The 18,906-nt window shown below is 35.4% G+C and overlaps 1 protein-coding gene across 1 annotated transcript in view; it reads left to right on the plus strand.

The window, feature by feature from the left end:
* The window catches only part of C2CD5 (C2 calcium dependent domain containing 5), a 63,509-nt gene that overhangs the window by 24,546 nt on the left and 20,057 nt on the right, over positions 1-18,906 (plus strand). Inside the window, exons 11-14 of the mRNA XM_042889993.1 lie at positions 294-402; positions 13,174-13,288; positions 15,004-15,099; positions 16,808-16,999. Of these exons, the coding sequence (XP_042745927.1) occupies positions 294-402; positions 13,174-13,288; positions 15,004-15,099; positions 16,808-16,999 (512 nt within the window). The remainder of the gene's footprint in view (positions 1-293; positions 403-13,173; positions 13,289-15,003; positions 15,100-16,807; positions 17,000-18,906) is intronic.

Genomic DNA, 18,906 nt, shown 5'->3' on the forward strand with positions numbered 1-18,906 from the left:
AAAAGCTTTGTTAACTCAAACATGTAAAGCTTTGATTACTAATTAATACTATGTTAGAATGCAACTCTATGGGGGAAAAGTATTTTTACATTTTTAGAATAACTCTGCTTTTCTTACACTGTTGGTCTGTGAAGATGTATGGTTACATAGTGCCTAGTAAGCCTGAAGGATACGCTTGGCCCTCTGTAACTGCTTTATTTGTATTTCAGGGCAATGATCAGTTCACTGCATGTTTAGTGGCAATTGCCAGTAGTTGATGAACAGTCATTGATGCTTGTTTTTACTCGTGACAGGAATTTCCATTTTTTACCTTGACGGCCTTTCCACCGGGCTTCCTTGTCCACGTTGGTGGTGTTGTTAGTGCCCGTTCTGTGAAGCTCTTGGATCGCATTCACAATCCTGGTACGTTGACACAATACATTTCTCTAAGTTCTATCGTGATGGCCACGTACTTCTAATCCTTAAAATGTTATGAGGTAGTTGTATTTTTATTAATAAAAATACATTCTAACAGTGTATATTAAGAGCAATAATTGAAGCTTGAAAAGTAGTAGGCAATCAGGGGGTTTGTCTTCAGTGAGAAATCTCTCATCAAGTTAGTGAAATTCTGATAGGACGTGGGATCCATTAACTTCACACCAAGAATTGTCTTTGATTTATCGAGACTACCTATTTTTGGCTACTTCTGAATATTAAAGCATGAGGCAAGATTTCCTTTCAAACAAAAATCGGATGAAATACTTATATATACTTATAAATGTTTTCTAATTTTTAGCTCTTTGAAATCCTTAAGGACTGATCTCTGCATTCTAGCTCAATATGTGTTTTTAACCTCTCTTGATAAAACCTTTGGAGTGTTTTATTTTTACTTAAAAACACACACAGAACAATTTTTTAGTGTTTTTTGTCTAAAATTTGTCAACAAATTTGTCTATTTACTTAGGAACTCCAGTAATGGAACATGTATTTTGCATGTTTCTGAAATCAGCATTATGCGACTCCGAATACTTTTGGTGTTACATTAATTGATACAAGTAGAAGTGCTCTGTAAAAAGTTGGAGTTAATCAGTGCACTTAAAATGTAAGCAGATGAGAGAATACAATAACACCTGTAGTAATTTTGCATGCACTGGCCAGGAGTAATAGAACATAAAGTTTGTGCAAATGCATCTTTTTCCAAAAAAAAATAGAAAAAAAACAACAAGAAATCTCTCTCCTTTCCTTCAAGGCAGGTAATTTTTAAAGCAGGAACGTCGTTCCTGATTATGCTGACAAAATGAAATGAAATCCCAGACTAGATTTGAATTCAAGTAAACTACTTCAGGAAATTTTTAAAGCATCCGAGTACAGAATATTGTTCTTTTTTCCCTATTTTTAAGCTTTTGTTTATGAAGTAGAGAAAATATTGAGTAATGTCAATGTATAATTTGTTTGTTCTTTTTTGATACAAATTTGTCTCAAGTGTCTGTATTTTAACATATAAGATACAGATACGACATTTCATGTACAGATAACATTTGTGGTACAGAACACTTACATGTGGAACGTACTATATGATAAGACAAAATGAAAAAAAAAACTGGAAGCGGGAGAAGAATGTAAAACAGAGACTCACGTTTGCACTGTTAAGGGACTTTTTGCAACTTAAAGGGGTTTTTTGTGATTTTTGGATTGCTCCTGACGAGTGTATGTAACATACTTCATACTTCAAACTCAGCATATTGCAAAAAAATGAAAACTGAAAGAGGGGAGTGAAAGGACGTGCCAGTGGGAGGGAAAGTGAAGAAGTAGAAACAAATTCTGTTATGGTGATGGTCATACAAAGCATTTCAGTCAAGTTTGTAAATTAACTGAATTACTTACGCTGGCAAGTGAATATGCAGGAAATTGTAGAAGAGGAAAAAATACTAAAAGAGGTTGTTTGAGAACTTACGAATTACACAGTAATTGCTGTTTATTGTACACTTTGATCACACCTACTGCTAGATTGCTATAGCATGCTCCTTTTTTCCCTTTCAGCCTCTTATTAACTCTGCTGTCTGTGTCTTTCCAGTTCCTGTGGAGTGATGTTGTCAATTGTGTTCTTGTTGGTAGTTTTTTATTTTTTCACTTTTCTGCTCCTATAACTGATCTACTAATTTGCTGTTTTGAACTCAGCCTTTGTCGGAATTATGGGTAACACAAGATCATACAAACTGCTAGACTGGAATAGTTTCAATTCAGGTATTTTACTAGTCATTCAGTACTACATATGCTGACAGAAATTATGGCAGCTCAGTGAAGTTCTTAGATATGCTGTAGGATATTAATTAGGTTAATGCTTCAAATTTAAATCTGTTTAACAGTGACATGCCTCAATGTCTTGTTCTAATGTTGTTGAAGGCTTTACTTAAAATCGCAAAACATTGTTTTAGTATAAAATAGTATTCCTAAGATTAATATTATACTAATCCAAAAAGCCTTGCATCTAGAAAACAAGTAAGCTAGGTAAGGAGAATGGATTTTGATTTTATACAGTTGGGATCATGTCAAATGTGATTTTTTTGTTGTTGTTGTTTTGTTTTATTTTGCATGATATTGCACTTTCTTTAATAATGGCTGTACTTCTGTTAATTTCAGGAAATCAATGAATATGTTTGTTCTAAATATTTGACGTAAAGTATGCTGAAAGCAAGAAAAATAGACTAAAGAAGATGGTCTCTTCAGAGAGGGTAGTATGCTGTCTAGAATGTGCTGGTTCATAAATCTTGTGTTGTAAGATAGAATTATCTTGCAAGTTTTACAGCAGAATTATTTAAGCTTTTAAATCTCTTCAAAGCCTAATGTGAAAAAGCCCCAGTTTTCTACTTTTTATGCTGTTTTAGGGATCTGAGTGTGTGACATCTTTATACAGCTCCAGAGAAAATGGAAGAGTTATGGTACAGTCTACATGAAAGCTATGTGAAGTACTGGCCTCTTACAGGGAGAAATGAAAACAGTCTCCTTTCTTAAAGATTCCCTTTCTTCCTTCTGGAAATATAAAATGGTATGGAAGAAGCAGAGGTGTAACTTCCATGCTTATAATATCCAAGTCAGTGAAGCCTGCCAAGCATTGCTGTTTTCAAAACTGACACAGTACAAAGGCGGAAAGGTGACTTGGAGGGATTTGTTTTTCCCCAGTATCAAACTTGCCTTCTTGTTACTGAAATGTTGCTTTGCACATCTGTATTGTGTCTTTGGAAATTGTACACAGTCATGCTCCAAACTTTAGTTTAATTATCTATATACGTTTTTCATTTTACAGATAGTTCAATTACAGGTAGTGTGTGAAACCACTGGCTAATTTTTTTGTCCTTGTTTCTTCCCACATTAAATGTCCAGGAACGTCAGAATTAGGAGGTTTTATGGCTTTTTTGTTTGTTTTATTTTTGTTTATTTTCTTGTTATGAAATAGAATCTTTTAATTTGAATTTTAATTTTCATATGAAAATAATGTTATGAAATTTTCAGATTTATTATTGGTATAGTGTAGCCTGGTTCAAGATGTTTCATGTTATTATGGAAATTTTATTAGAATAATGGAGTAGATTAATTGTGTACTGACACTAAACTGCATTAAACTAGGCTGGAAAGGGATGCAGTAATGTAAGCCTACAAAACTAAAGGCCAGCTGGTCATGACTTCATTTCAAAACAATGGCCTAAATTGCTTAGAGGTGACAGAAAAATGAAGACATTAAGTCTGTTATATGTATTTATACCCAAAGGTGTTGGTTATGCAGAAATTCTGGAGCAGAGAAGCCTAAGTCAAGCACTAATTTTAGAGTTAATAGTTTCCTGCAAGCCAGAACTGTCTGTATTTCTTTAGCCTTGACACGTGTCAGCAGCTCTCTCACTCTTGATTTGGTCAATGGTCTTATTGGTCAGGGACTGTGTGAGTTGAATTCACATTTGTTGGTTTTTCATTGTCAGGGATACTGCTGAACAAGAAGAGCAAAGGAATACAGTGCATCAGGTGTTAGGTGTGATGTGCAGCAGGCAGTAGATTTTGTAGTAGAGTTCAGATGATATACTTTAACTCTGTCTTAGGCTGAAATAATGATGGTGTTGTGTAAATCTGCTACTGTTGAGAAATCTGAAATTTCTGTTTATCTCCCTCTTCTGGACGTTTCTTGCCAAATCTCTTAATGCTTGGCCTGAAGGAGAGAAGAGGCTTTTAAAGGTTAAGGGAAAGAGTACTGTGCATTTACTGTGCATTCCTGTTAGCAAGGATGTAATCACAACCATAAGTAGCCTAAAATTATTTTCCTTTTAGAAACTGTTCAGGCTTTGTAAGGATATGGAAAGAAATTCCTTTTCTTTCTTTGCTAGTGGTCAGGAGGTTGTTTAATGTGTAAGGTATGGCAACATTTGATGAAGAGATGCAGAGATTAGAGCATGCCTGAAAATCAAATGTGGAAGTAAGGAATTATTTGAGTTTGATGAAGGAAAAATAAACTTCTTAAACTACAAATTGTGCATAGTTATTGACATAATTGTTACACATTTGCAAAGTTAGGAATAAGCTGTGGTCAAGATGAATCTGCAGTATAAATGTAGAGGGGAAGAGCACAAATTTGTCGAAACAAGGGCACTACTGGATGCCATTTTTGTGGCATCCTATAAAAGGATGTTAAAGATGTATTGTAAATACAAAAGTGTGAAAGAAGTCCTAGGTCCAGCAGGCTGGATCTTTGGTAGTTTTTCCTTAAGGTTCAATACAGAGAAGAAAGGTTCCTAAGCAAGTAAAAGAAACTTGTTCAGTAGACACCACTTTCACATACAGTCATTTCATAGACTAAAGTATCCAATATATTCAAGTAATCACATTTTTAACCTCCTGCTTCAGGGAGCTGCTCTAATAGTGCTTCGTTAGCTCCACTAGTCAGAAATGTGAAAGGAAAAAAGATTGTTAATATAATTCCCAGGGCTCTTCTGAGATCCTTGTGTGATATTCCTGTTGTTACTGGAGTGTGAAATTCTCCAGAATGCTTGTTTCCTATGTGAGAAAAGGCAAGAGGAAAGCCTGAAAATGTTTTGATTCTAAAACTGAATGCTTTTCTGTCTTGGAAATACGAACATACAGTGGATGTGCAAATTACATTTCTTACTGCTATCTGGAGTGGTAATGTGGTGTACTTGAAAAAAATGCAGTAGGAAACATGAGAATGTTCTCATTACAGTCTAAAGTTCAGATTTAGAAAAAAAAAAAAAAAAGACAACTAAATTTTAAGGTTGACCTGTAGGTTTTTCTTGAAGAATTTCTGGATTGACTTGCAACACATCAGTGTGTATTGATAGAATAATGGTACAGCAGTTGTCAGGGTGTTTTCTGAATGGGGGAGGATGAATAAAAGCTACATGGTGTCTGAATGAATCCTTAACTTTTTGTTCTTTATTAATACGTGTATTAAATTATGATGTTTTTCAGTAATATTTTATTCTGCTTCTTTGCTCTGAAATGCTTATTTCAGAGGAGTGAGTATTTTCAAATGGTTTCTATGATTAATGTGATTAATTTTTGAATAGTCTCTTTTGAAGCACATGCACTCATTTCTTAAGGAAATAATTTCCTTTGGAACCATGTGTGATTTTTTACTTAGTGAGTTTTGAGCAGACGTCTGTGTAATTGAGCAAAGGTTCATCATTGTCAGTGACTATTCAGGTATTCTCTTAAAGATTCATATATTAACAAATTTTACATTTAAAGTCTTTGTTTTAGACATCTTTGCTCTGATACTAAGTACTGCTATTTAGTTAGTTTTAGTTTCTCTCTGAAATTTGGTTAATGACATGAGAGTCAGCATTGACTTTTTGCTGCACAGATGCTTCAATGCAACTATTGCTTATTACACCACTGCAGTTTGAACTGGTAGAACATGAGAGAGAGAGAACTGTAGTCTTGAAAGTTGTTGCAGATCACTTGTCCTAATTTCAAAACATGAGGTTCAACTAAAACAGTTATCCTGATGTCATGATTTTGCTTCATGTTTCGTGATGAGTTTTGGTCAGCCCTATGCTGTGCCACTCTACGATTGGAAAGATGTAGTTGTACGGTTTCTTACTTTGTCCAGGGTATATTAGAAGAAAACTGGAACAAAGTTAGTTGAAATGACAGCTTCCAAAATACTACAAAACAACAGAAAAACATGTATTTGTAAAACGTTGACAGAGTTTTAGGAAACTGGAGTGTAATTTGCAGATTATACAAGTTCTAGCTGACCTTAGCAGGGTAATAGGAACTGCAATGGGTAAATGTTAATGGATAAGATCCGTTTTCTGAGCTGAATTAGCATGAGAGCTCTTCTTTCTTGGTTTGAATACGAAGTTCTTCAGTGCACCACATTTCTCATCGAAAAAAACAATAGTTGGTTTTTTTTTTCCTCATTTACTTTGTAGTTTAAATTCTGCTAGACAGCAAAATCTGTCTTTGATCTTCTGTAGATATATTTTCAGTGTTTTTTGTAACTTCTGAGTTGTTCTGTCTCCATGCAGTCTTGTTGAAGTCCTGTAGGAAACACTCCTTGGATCCAGAAGTTTAGAGAGGGTTCTTCTGCTAGTGTGACTAGCAAAAACAGAAACACGTGGTTGTGAAGGTATATGAGCACAGGCTGTGGAAGATCTGTGGATCTGTGTATACAACAGACAAAACATGAGGAGTGTAAACAGTGAATAGGAAATGCAGAGGCTGTATGAATTTCTGCCAGGTAATTTCTGCAGTTGTGTAGTGAGGGAATTTGTCTGCATAGCAGTCAGCCAGAAAGTGGTAGTCTTGTCTGTGAACATCTGTGTTTGTTGAGAGATTAATCTCTTACTTTCTTTGAAGTTGTGTGTAGTTCTTTCAATGACTGTATTAGATAAAATAACATTCTTGCATACTTTAAGTTTCCAGGTATTTGGACTTAAGACTTTAAAACATATACATAGTTCATTTTTTGATACTAGTTATTACATTTACACTGAGCGTTTTTTAAAAATGTGCTTTGTTTACTACTTTGCTCCAGTTTTGACTGACAGTCCCATCATTTCAAGATGTCCTTTGAAGAGTCTCTCTCCACAGTAAAGAAGTTTTCCTTATTCATTCCTTGTATGGAACGTCTTGTATTTCAGTTTCTTTCTGTTCCCCCTAACCTGTCACAGCACCACTAAAGAGCCTGATCCCATTCATTTGACTCCTATACTTCAGATATTTATGAACAGTGATGAGATTCCCCCCTCAGTCTTCTCTAAGCTGAACAGTTCTGGATCTATCAGCCTTTCATCTTACAGGAGGTGCTCCAACTAACTGAGCCTTTTAGTTCTGTTTTATAGTTAAAGCAACTGCTTTTTTTTTCTTTTTTCTTTTTTTATGAGAAAAATCAGTATTCTCTGGTCTTCCAACAGTGATATAGGGTTTTCAGTGGAATATTTGCAATTAAGAATATTCAGGAGTTGTGGTGGGAATGTTGCTGAGGGAAACTTTGCTTCTTCCCGTCTGAAAGTGTATCTTTATTAAATGTAACGCATCTCAGTAGTGTGCTGCTACTGGAAGGAGCAGTCTGCTTTTCTGCACTGTTTCTGCCATGTGGTCCTGCGGTCTTGTGGTGCCCATGCGCTTGCAGAGTGAGTCTCTTGTCCTGACTAACTCAATAGAAGAAGAGTAGGCCTGCAAAGGACTAATTTTGTGTTCAGTCAGCCAGCCGAAATACCTTATCCTACAAATGTGTGAAGGCTGGTTGCGGTTTTAATCCTAGGTGCTGCATCTTAAGTAATTGAAGAATTCCTTCAACATCAGCAGCTGTGTTTTTTCTCATTCGGCAGTTGGGCTTGAGAAATAAAGTACATGCTTTCTGACCTCATTTCATGTGCCAGGGAATCACTGACACAGTACTGTTCTTTAGCCTGGGTGGTTTATCTGTAGTTTTAAATTTTGTAGGAGTAAGTCTACCATTTCTCTTTGGTGATATGTATGCACTGCTTTTTTGCATCTGAGTTTTCGTATGATAAATCCCAATAATCTGTTTTCTTTGGTTTCTGAATTATAAAAAAAGCTTTCATTTTCCCAACTTTGTCTCAAAGATAAACATAGAGAACAGTTTAAAGAGGAGAGAAAAAAAGCATTGAGAATCTTGGGAAAGTTTCAGACTAGTTTTCATCTGTTGCAGGGTTAGTCATTTGTTTTATGTTTTAGGATACACAGGCAAGAAACTTTCTGTGCACTGTTAAATCATTTAGACGGGTTGTGGGAAATACATTAATTTATGGGATAGCCAGAGAGCATCAAATTAGACTTGTAGGTGAAACTCCAGGGAAGGTGCTTGTAAACCTGACAAAGATATTTCTTAAAAGAAAAGGACCGCCCCCCAAAACACCCAATCTCACACCCAGAAAACAAAGCAAGCAACTTCCCCTCTCCTCCCTCCCCAGTATAAGCTGATTAATAGGTTGTAATAGAGAAGAGTTGAGAATAGGAGGATAAGGAAACTCTGTTTGCAGTATGAAAGTGCAGAGCTGTGCCTGTTCTGCTACTATGAGGTTATTAAGATGGAGGCCGCCTCAGAAAAGTGTGGATTATGACTTTACCTAGTGAAAGATTCAGAGTTTAAATTTGCTGTCTTCCTTGCTATTTTTTGAGGTGCCAGGACAAAGTATCATTTGTAGGTTGACACAACTCCCAGTGTGATTGTCCTTGTCATTTTGGAATGCTGCATTGTAAATGTAAATATTCACTAAATTTCAATATGAAGTATTATGATACATTGAAATGAGCCATACAGCTCCTACTTAAGAGCTTTTCACAGGATGTCTTTTTTAGAATTCAACTTTAATGCAGTAACTCTTGTGTACCTTTAAAGATTTGTAGGGGACCTAGCCTAGTGCTGATTCTTGAAAGGCCTTGAAGACAGCCTCTTAACAGATAACTGGAAAGATGTTGCTTCTTGTGAATAAAAAACATCTACAGTGTTAAGTGTTATCCAGGTGAAAGAAATCAATCCTATACTTTGAATGAAAGAAATGGGTGGTTTATGAACCAAAAAAACAATTGGGGCACCAAATAAAGGCAATGTTTGTAGTTACTGAAGCTGTTAAATAATTTTGGGAAAATTTTAACTGGAGGGGGTTTGAGTTGGCACGATTTTTATACAAAGCTGTTCTTGTTTGCAGCATTGTTTCTCAAGTCTTCAACTCTTGAAACAGTATGCTTTGCTTCTATTTCGTTATAAATATCATGCCAATTTTGAAACATTAATGAAAGCAGGTTAATATTCAGTCTGTGATTTCCAATAAAGAGTATGTAATAGCAGGGTAATTTTTGCAGACTTCCTTGTTTGGAGTTTAGATAAACCTTGCTGTAAACTAGTTGATGGATTTGCTAGAAAAGCTTGTGATTGAGTGCTATGTATGCTTGCCTTTTTGCTTCCACCTAGAATCCAGGGCCATTACTTTCTGTAACCATTTCAGTGAGCTGCCATAGTTTTCAGTCTGTACTGTCACCTGATCCAAGCATGCGCCAAAATACCCACCGTTTCTGGCTACTGTCTGCTGAATCTGCTTTGCAAACCCTTAGTTCTTAAGCTTTTGCCTTAGTGAAAAACAACAACAGACACTCATACAGAGTGTGCTGGACACATGCCATCCTGCTTCCCTAACTCCTCTAATTGTTTATGTAAATCCTTAGCTTTACTAAACTTGTAAATGCTACAATGGCATCCCCATGTGAAATTGTGTGGCTTGTGTCAAACAAGGCTGCTTGTGAAAATATTTGTCAGAAGAATTTGAATGCTACACATTGCACTGCATTCAGTGTTCTGTATCAATTTATTACTGCAATGTCATAGTGTTTGATCTTAACTGTAGACAATCATTTTGTATTTTTATATGCAAAGGTAAGTTTATGTAAATTGTGTGTGAATGTACAGTATTAACATACTGATCCTTATTATTCCCTTTCTGGAAGGGAAAATATAGTGACTCAGTTGAATGTCTTAAAGGAGGCTGGGTCTTCTACTTACAAGCAGATGTTTATGCATGACCTTTTTGAACTTTCACAATGAGAATTTGTTGGATTTTTTTATTTTTATTTTTTTGAAAGATATTGAGCCTGATCCTGTGAGCAGTGAAGACAATGACTGGAAAATGGTTCTTATCTTTAATAAGAATGAAAATCATGCATTACATTACTACAGTAATTACAGATGCTTAGAGTAAAGAGTTAAATGTTGCTTGAGCAAGACATAGTGTTGAGCAACCTCACCAAATATGCACTTTTCATTATGATAAGGCATTCTTGTAGATAGACTGGGTAAGAAAATTGTGTTAACTCTCTTAAAAACTTGCTCTTAACTTTGATTTAAAAGCTAAATTTCCTGTTGAGGAAAGTTACGTGTTTGTAGTAGAGGTTGGGACCCGTCACTTCTCTCTCAGCCATTTCTGTTCCCTTTGAGCATGTCTGTTCTGTTTCAACATTTCATTCTGTTTCAGTTTTTCCTGTGTCCACATTCCTTTTTACTATCATTTTCTTGCTTGTAATCTTGTTCTTTACCCCACAGTGCCTCATTTGTTCACCCCATTGCTTCACCTCTTGCTTTCAAGTCTTTCATTACAACATCATTTCATATGCACAGAGAGGTCATTAGCAGTATTTGCCAAGTGGTACCTGAGGATGTGAAGAGAAAACTAACGACAATAATAAAATTAACTTTCCTTTGCCTAAGTCTTTATGTCTGGGAAAAGATTGCAGTGGTCCAGTTACATCTCCATTGCAGGTTTTTCTGTGAATCACAAAAATGTCACTGGCTATTCCATCAGTGCTTACATCCAGCAGCCTGTGATCAAGCCTGGTTGAGCAAGAAGTGTCTTGTGTGGTCAGTGCTCCCACTTTTTCTACCTAGTTAAACCATTCTCTTATAGAGGGAAACACATTAATAAGCAAACTTCTTGACTGTGATTGGATGGAAGAAGGAGAAATGTCTCTTTAGACCCATTTACATTCTATCAGGAAGAATTAGTGATGACATTTAATTGGTTTGCTTGTGGTCTCACATCTTCCTGTAGCTTAATGTGTTTTGTCTGACATCGTAGTCTTTGCCTTAAAATGTGTTTCCAAAGTTCCTCTGGTTGCATAGTAATGCTTCTGTTAACTGGTGGCAGCGAGGACAGCCTGTGCATTTCTGTACCCGAACACATGCAATAAAAATTTGCTTGATGTATAACAAAAAGTTGATAACACTGTTATCAACAGTGAACTTGGGAAGTCCAGTGCTGTGATGTGATGGGCTACTTCTGCTCAGCTCTTGAAAGCTGAAAAGTGTGGGAATTTAATAGCAGGTACCACAGTCATCTGAGTCTTGAGCACTTGATTCTTCCTGCCAGTAAAACTGTTTCAGTGCTGGTTTCATTCTGAGGAACGGCAAAATGCAATGCCTAGAGATTTTACTGGGAATGTGTTGAAACCTGCTGAAGGTAAACTCAACTGGAGTGTAGCGTGATTGATACAACTCATGAAAATCCTTAGTCTGCTTTATGTTTTGGTGTGTATATTTTTTGTCTCAGTTCTTAGGAAGGTTCTCCATGATCACTGTAGTTTTTTGTTGTCATTAGCATATGTTTCTTAAAGCAAATGTTGGATGACCTTGATTCTACACACCCAAGCCTGCTGTTAGTACAGTATGAGTACACAAGCAATAACATCTTAAAATAGATATGGTTGAATAACTAACTTATTAATACAAACCTTTGTGCTTGCTTTTTAATTATTACAAAATGATCATTGGTTTATTTTAGAAAGCTGAAAGCCAAATTCTGAATTAGAAAAAAAGAAAGCTGAGGTGAAATCATGGATGAATGTATCTTGCTGTACGATGTTTTTGTTTCAGCAGGTTTCAAAATATCTGTATATCTGCATCTTCCATTTTTGTTCATCACGTTGTCAGAGAACTTAGTGTATGATATCGAATTATCATACACTATATTTATAAATATTCCTAATAGCACAAAAGTGCGAAAGTGGCTCCCAATGGTTCTCAGATTTAATATTTTATATTATGACTTAGCAACGAGATCCTGATGGCTAGAACTTGTATCCGTGCCAAATGCAATTGATTCCAGTGGAATTGTGTGAGAATCTATCTGTTCAGATCCTCTTGTAGTATCTGAGTGCCTACAGTTTGATTTTGTTTTCTCCCTTGTTTTATGTATCAACAGTCAACATAGTTTTCCATTTTGAAAGATGAAGCACTTTATAAACCTTAGTTTTAAACTGTAGTTTTTGAGTTCATATATAAAAAGTTTGCAGGGATAGCTTTAATTTTGAGAAATTTGTTTCTAAACACTCAAATAAATTGCACGAACTTATCCTAGTAATACTTTTCTTTTGCATTTTAATGTAGTTCTCAGGGTAAGGAGTTAGAGTATATTTAATATTTAGGATGCACCCCAGAGGCAATAGAGATGATGAGATAAATAATCCATTTTGGAAGGAGGAAAAAAAAAAAGTGCAGTCACCAGGACAGTCATCGGGATACTGAAGCAAAAAATATGTTGTCAAGTATGTAGTCAACATACTTCTTGTTCTTCTTCATGCTGTTAATTTAAAAATAGCTTAAAATTTGTACTGTTTGTTATTATAAGTTAGTGGTAAACCAAGAACTGCAGAGCACTGTGACTGGTGATTCAGTCTTGTGCAAATGGTTTTAAAAATCTGCTAACAGTACTTCTGCTTACAGTAGAAAAAATATTCAGGTTATTTCAAAGATGTGAGGTAAATATCAATGTATTACTCTAAATACTGGTTCATTATTAGTAGTAGTTTTTCTTTTGTTAGAAAAGATCTTTGATGCTTTATTGCAAGTTAGATGCTATTCTTAAGTTGTTGGAAACTGATAGCATGATCTTAAAGATGGTACAGACTGAAATAGTGTCTCCAATACTTGGTGTCTTACAGACCACAGCAAGAACGCAGTAATTTGTCAGAACCAGTTCCATGAGTGATAAACAGGAACATTAATGACACAGCCCTGCTGATGTTTGCTCAATACTTGTAGTGTGACAGCTAGGAAATAGGAAGTCCTCAGATAAAACACTTGAATATGAAAATTTCAGCCTGTGAGATTAATTGCATGAAACTTTATATTGGCATAGTGCGGAATAGTGAACTGATTTGTACTTTGTCTTTCAGATGAACCAGAGACACGAGATGCGTGGTGGGCAGAAATCAGACAAGAAATAAAATCCCATGCCAAGGCATTGGGTTGTCATGCTGTAGTGGGCTACAGTGAATCAACTAGCATTTGGTAAATCATGATTTTTCAAAATGCCACAGAAAATTTATTTTATTTTTCAATGGATTACAGACAGAGAACTGTTTCAACACAGTTGTTGCCACTCTCTACTAGGTCTACTTTGGAGGACATGCCGAAGTAATTTCCTTAAGTTTCAGAATTGAGCTTAAAAATTTAAACAGTCTGTCAGATTTCCTTTTAATAGGTTTTTTTCCTTTTTAATAGGTTTTGGTTTGGGCTTTCGCTGGGTTTTCATTTATTTCCTAGTGACATTGTTTGTTCTTATTACTGCATTAAAAAAAAAAAATAATTCAAACCTGAATGTTTGATTTTGTAGAAGTAGTACTAATTTCTTTGAAGTTTTCTAAACCTAATCTACTTGCAGTAAAAGTGGTGGACTGGTACTTAAGTGGTAAACATCAAACTTGAGACACAAGTTCTTTACTAGGAATGTATTAAATGTACGTTAAAGGAAAATGTGCTGCCTAATGCATAAGAATGCTTGAGGTATAAATATACTGCATTTCTTTTTAAAAAAGTGCATGTCATTATTTTCGAGTGTGTTAAACTGCAGCTCTGCAGTAGTCTTTCTGAAAGTCCAGTTTTAGAAAGCAGTAAGATCCCCCCCGCATGTGTCCTACTCAGGCCAAAATTCCTGTGTCTTGCTGAATTCCTCTTCACTAAGAAATGCTAATCTTGTGTATTTTATGCCTTAATAATCTGTGAGAAGTCTGGAGATGGGAAGAAATATCTTACAATTCATCTTGTTACAGAATTAATATATAATCTTGTTTAACTTTAGGTATTGGGTAAAACTGTACAGAGTTAGGCAGTCAATTTTAAGATTTCATACATTCGTTTCCTTTAGAAACTTAGTGTAGTTTAATGTTTGAGTTTCTGTACTTACTTGTCAATTAATATTTATTCCATAAAGAGCAAAGCTGTGTCTGTAGTATTGCTCTGCTAGATATGGTGTATAAAAATGATTCTGAAAAAAGAAATGACAAATAAAGAAGGCAAATATATCATTCTAGACAATGTAGGAAAGATGTTTTCCGTATTTTTTTTCATTGTAGTATTTTAAGTACTGAATATTATAGGTTTATTTCATATTTAACTAATTTAAAAATGCTGAAAGCTTTGTGAATCATGCTTTGCATTTCTGAGAGTTTTAACTCTTCTAAACCAGGAATGTGGCTGGTTATTTTACATGCTGTACGTACTGTGATTGTAATTGTTGGTAGTTTTGCTACTTACTATCTTCCAAGAAGCATCTTGTTGTCCACGTTGTATTGTAACTTCATTCTGAGAGTAATTGTCTGTAAGATGATGACACTCTCAGCTTCCAGTTCACTTTGGTAAACAGTTATGCTTTTTCATTTTTTAAACATTTCTTTGCCTTTGTTGGATGACTGGATTTCTTTTCATTAACTGTAGTGTCAAAAACCCAGGTAACCTTTGTGGTACTGTACTATATTCTTTATAACGTCAGGCAAAGCTCTTTAGTCTTTCTGTTCATTCCTGCTTTGCTTACTGATAACATAATTTAAATACTGAAAGAGGATTGTGTGTGTGGTCTCATGGATAAAATTGAATGAATGCGTAAAATTAGTAGCTATATTGAATTTACAGAGACTTAAGTTCAAGACTTTTTAGTTTAATCGTTGTATTTGAAAGCAGTACTGAGTAGTAGGAATTCACTCTATTGTAATTTTTTTCTCTTATAGTGAAGAGGTCTGTATTTTGTCCGCGTCTGGCACAGCAGCTGTACTGAACCCTAGGTTTCTTCAGGATGGCACCATGGAAGGCTGTTTGGATCAAAGGTTGTCATGGCAGCCTGGCTTCTTTTCCATAGGGTCAGAGAAGGGAGAGGTTGATTTTTTTCCTCACAGCCAAGATAGTTCTTCTCTATTAGGGTAGGTTACAGTGTTACAGTGCAGGATGCGGGACCAACCACTTTACTGCTTTTCACTAACAACAACAACAACAGAAGTAATGGAACTCTACAACAAATTAGATATTCTATTTTTATTTTTAACAGTCTGAATAAGGTAACACATTTGATACTAACCACAGATGATAACTCAGTTTTTCTCTTTGCCGTTCCTCAGGTATCTTTCTTAACTTTATATCACATAGAAAAAATGACAGGTGTATCATATGTTATGTAAGCCAAATTCTACTGTGGCTATCATATCTGTATATATGCTCTGTGTGTAGGAGATAAAATAGCTTAGTTGTAAAGCAGTGATGGTCACAGATTTTTTTCACAAGAGATATGTTTTTAGGTGAAGTTCATGAAACAAAAATCAAGAAACTGAATGAAAACCATGAAGTTTCCTTATACATCCCTTTGTTTCTGCTTTTGCAAATAAAACTTAAAGAATGATTATTGACAGACAATTACTTCGGGTAAAAAAAACCCAAAAAAAACAAAAAAACCCAACTAATTAGATTAATACATAATGGTTGCTTATTTGTCAGAAAAGTCAGCATATATTTCAAGGGGTGACATTAAGTCACAAGTAAGGCTATTTGTTAAACATTAACACTTGTATTACTTTTTTCATATAATCCTGCTAATGTTGTGTGGTTTATTATTATTATTATTTTTTACTCTATCAAGAGGCTGTTATCTTCTTGTGCAGATAGGGTCTTGAAGAATGTAGCCAGAACACAAATATTTGTATCTGTATTCAGTATATCACTCTACATTCTATCAAAAGAATAAGAGATGGAAAGAAAGAAATGTGCTCACATTGTGAAGGAAATTCTGTTTTTATCTAAATATGTATTTCAGTGCTACTAAGAGTCTTGGCAAGGATAACAAAGTAAGATAAAGCAACCAGACAGACAGACATGTCTCAAACCATGTTTGAGACAAAATATGCTTGCCAAAGTGATCCTTAATGTTCCAAGTCTCTCGAATTTGTTTTAAGCATCTCCTCAAAAATAACTGAGAAGCACTGGTTTATGTGAAACAAAGTAAGTTTGCAGGGATGATGTTTGCATACATGTTCCTTGTTCATATTTTTTACAGTGGTCGCTCCTGGATTTTTCCTGCTGGGAAGGAGGACTGTCTGTTTTAAATGAACAGCAAGTTTTACCTGATACTTTAGTGTAGAAAATATTTTTGCAATGTTAACATCTATTGTGCTTCTCAGTAGGATGGTTGTTTTGTCATTTATGTTCTGCTTATTAGGCTTGAGTAGGTTTTTTGATACAATCAGATAAGAGACTTACATTTGGTACCACAAATTCTCTGTAAATGTGTTGTACCATGAACTACATTTAAAAAGTTGTAGAGCCTAAAGCTAGCTCAGTAATGTTTTAGGAGTGCATCAATCATTGGCCGCTGTATGTATTCAATCCCTGTATCATAAGTTTGAGCACAAGCCTAATTTATGTATTAGCTAGTGTGCAGCCAAATTTTAATCTTTCATTGATGAAATGCAGTACACATGTGCACATGCTGATGCTTGTTAATAAGATGTGGATGTTTTAAGTATGTTCTCCATAATGTATTTTTAGGATTGAAGAAGCTTCACCACCAGGTTGTGGATTTTGCCATATACCGTACGATGAATTGAACATGCCATTCCCTGCTCACCTCACTTATTGTTACAACTGCAGGAAGCAAAAAGTTCCTGATGTCCTTTTCACCACAATTGATCTTCCTGTAGAGGCCACTGTTATTGGAAAGGGATGTCTTATTCAAGCCAGGTATTGATCAAAATGTTTTCTTCATGAAGTTTTAGAGGTCTTCGAAAGAATTCCTGTTACTGTAGTTGAATATGTTATTCAAGCTTTAATTTTCATTTAACAACAGTGTATTAAGGTACATAGGGAATGCCACCTTTCTCCTCCCATTGTGTTATGTGCATGCCTGTTGATGTAACTTTTGTTTGTTGGTGGACACTGCTGTGTTTTGTTTGCATGAATTATAAGGCAGAGTTGCGATGCTTGCTGATTAGGACTGCTAACGTGATCTGTTATAGTTATTCCATTGTAAACTCAACTAATTCTTTAAGACAGTTGTATTAATACTTTGCTGATGTCCATAACTTCAGCTCTGTAGAACTGTCAGCTGTGTCACATTTATGCTGTGGCCTTTCAATTTCAAAAGGGGAATAAGGAAATTTATGGGAAGTGGGAAAGAAGGAAGGGTTAGCTGTGTATGATACGTATGGTTGTCCAGTTGTGTGGATAGATAACTAGTTGGATGGCTGGACTGAAAGAATTGTGGTATATAGTTCATAACCTACTAGGATGACCTAACAAATGTAACAAGTTCTGCAGTGGGACCTGTACTGTTGGACACATGGGTGTGGGTAAGGATTTGTTAGTTATACTACATTGAAGGTGGTGAATTAATTAAGTTGAGCTGTGTTCTCCAAGACTAAGAAACACATCAGCAAATTAGAGAGAGTTTAGTGGAGGACCACCAAAAGAGTAAGAAGCACCTGCCCTTACAGGAGGAGGCATCTGGACTCATTCAGTGTGGAAAGAAGGTTTCAGGGGTATCTAATTGCAGCCTTCTTACACTTACAGGGAGCTGCTGAAGAAGACATTAGGTAGGGTGGTGCACAGTGGAAGGGCAAGAGGCATTTGCCTTAAGTTGAAACAAAGATTTAAAATATATTCAGAAAGATTTTGAGGTGAGCTTGTTAGGATTAGGTGAATTACTACTTTTTTCTGGTCATGTAGTAATTTGGTCCGTAGAAGGAAATAACTGATCTTATCAATAGAAGACAGTTATCATTTGTTCTTTTTGAATGCCATTCTACAACTGAAAGTAAGCGGTCATTACACTAGCGTGGTGTTTGAGTTTCAGCCTATGAGACTGAAGCTGAAGAAGGGAATATTACTAACACTCTAGTCAGAGATGGTATTTCTGTAGCCTTTTATTCATGAGAAATGAGTATTTCTAACTTTGTTATTGCTTGAGCTGTGAGGGCACTGATTTTTTCTTCTACTTTTTTTCCCTTTATTCCCAAGTGTTACTTGAAAAATTTCCGTTAATATAATTATTCAAGTTCTTCCAGTAATGTTCTGAAATTGTACCTTAAACAATTAGGAGGCTTGCAGCAACAGAAACAAACAGAATAGGTGTTCAGTAGTTATTTCATGCTGTCAGACTATTATGGAAAGAAAACACACCTGCATGATGCATGTTGTTTCTGTCTGACAACACCCTTTAAGCATACTTCACTACCACCACAGAGTGTCAGGGGTTGGAAGGGACCTTCAATGAAGGAGACTTTATTCAATGGTTTAGAAAAATATAATACTTCTATGTTTTGTGTTCTGCTCTGATAGAGAATATGATTTTAATATTGCTGAAGGTCATTATTGTTCTATTTTACGTTTCTTTTATTGCTGCAGATTTTTGTTTCATATTAAAATAGTTTCGTATTAAAAATGAAGATTAAGTCAGTTGTTGAAACTCAGTGCCTAGGTCTTCTCAAGAAGAATTTACTTTTATTTATTTTAAAATCCTGTTTAAAAGTAAATAAATATGGTAACAGGAAACTGGTTGTATTGGTGTTACAGCGATGTGAGAAAGTATCCTGTGATCATTTTCAATTTTCTACAGTCTGTTAAAATTGCTGATGTTATGTACTGTTTCT

This window comes from Lagopus leucura, unplaced genomic scaffold (assembly GCF_019238085.1).
Source record: "Lagopus leucura isolate 7727_CA_CO unplaced genomic scaffold, USGS_WTPT01 Super-Scaffold_100159, whole genome shotgun sequence".
In the NCBI taxonomy this organism is placed as follows: Eukaryota; Metazoa; Chordata; class Aves; order Galliformes; family Phasianidae; genus Lagopus; species Lagopus leucura.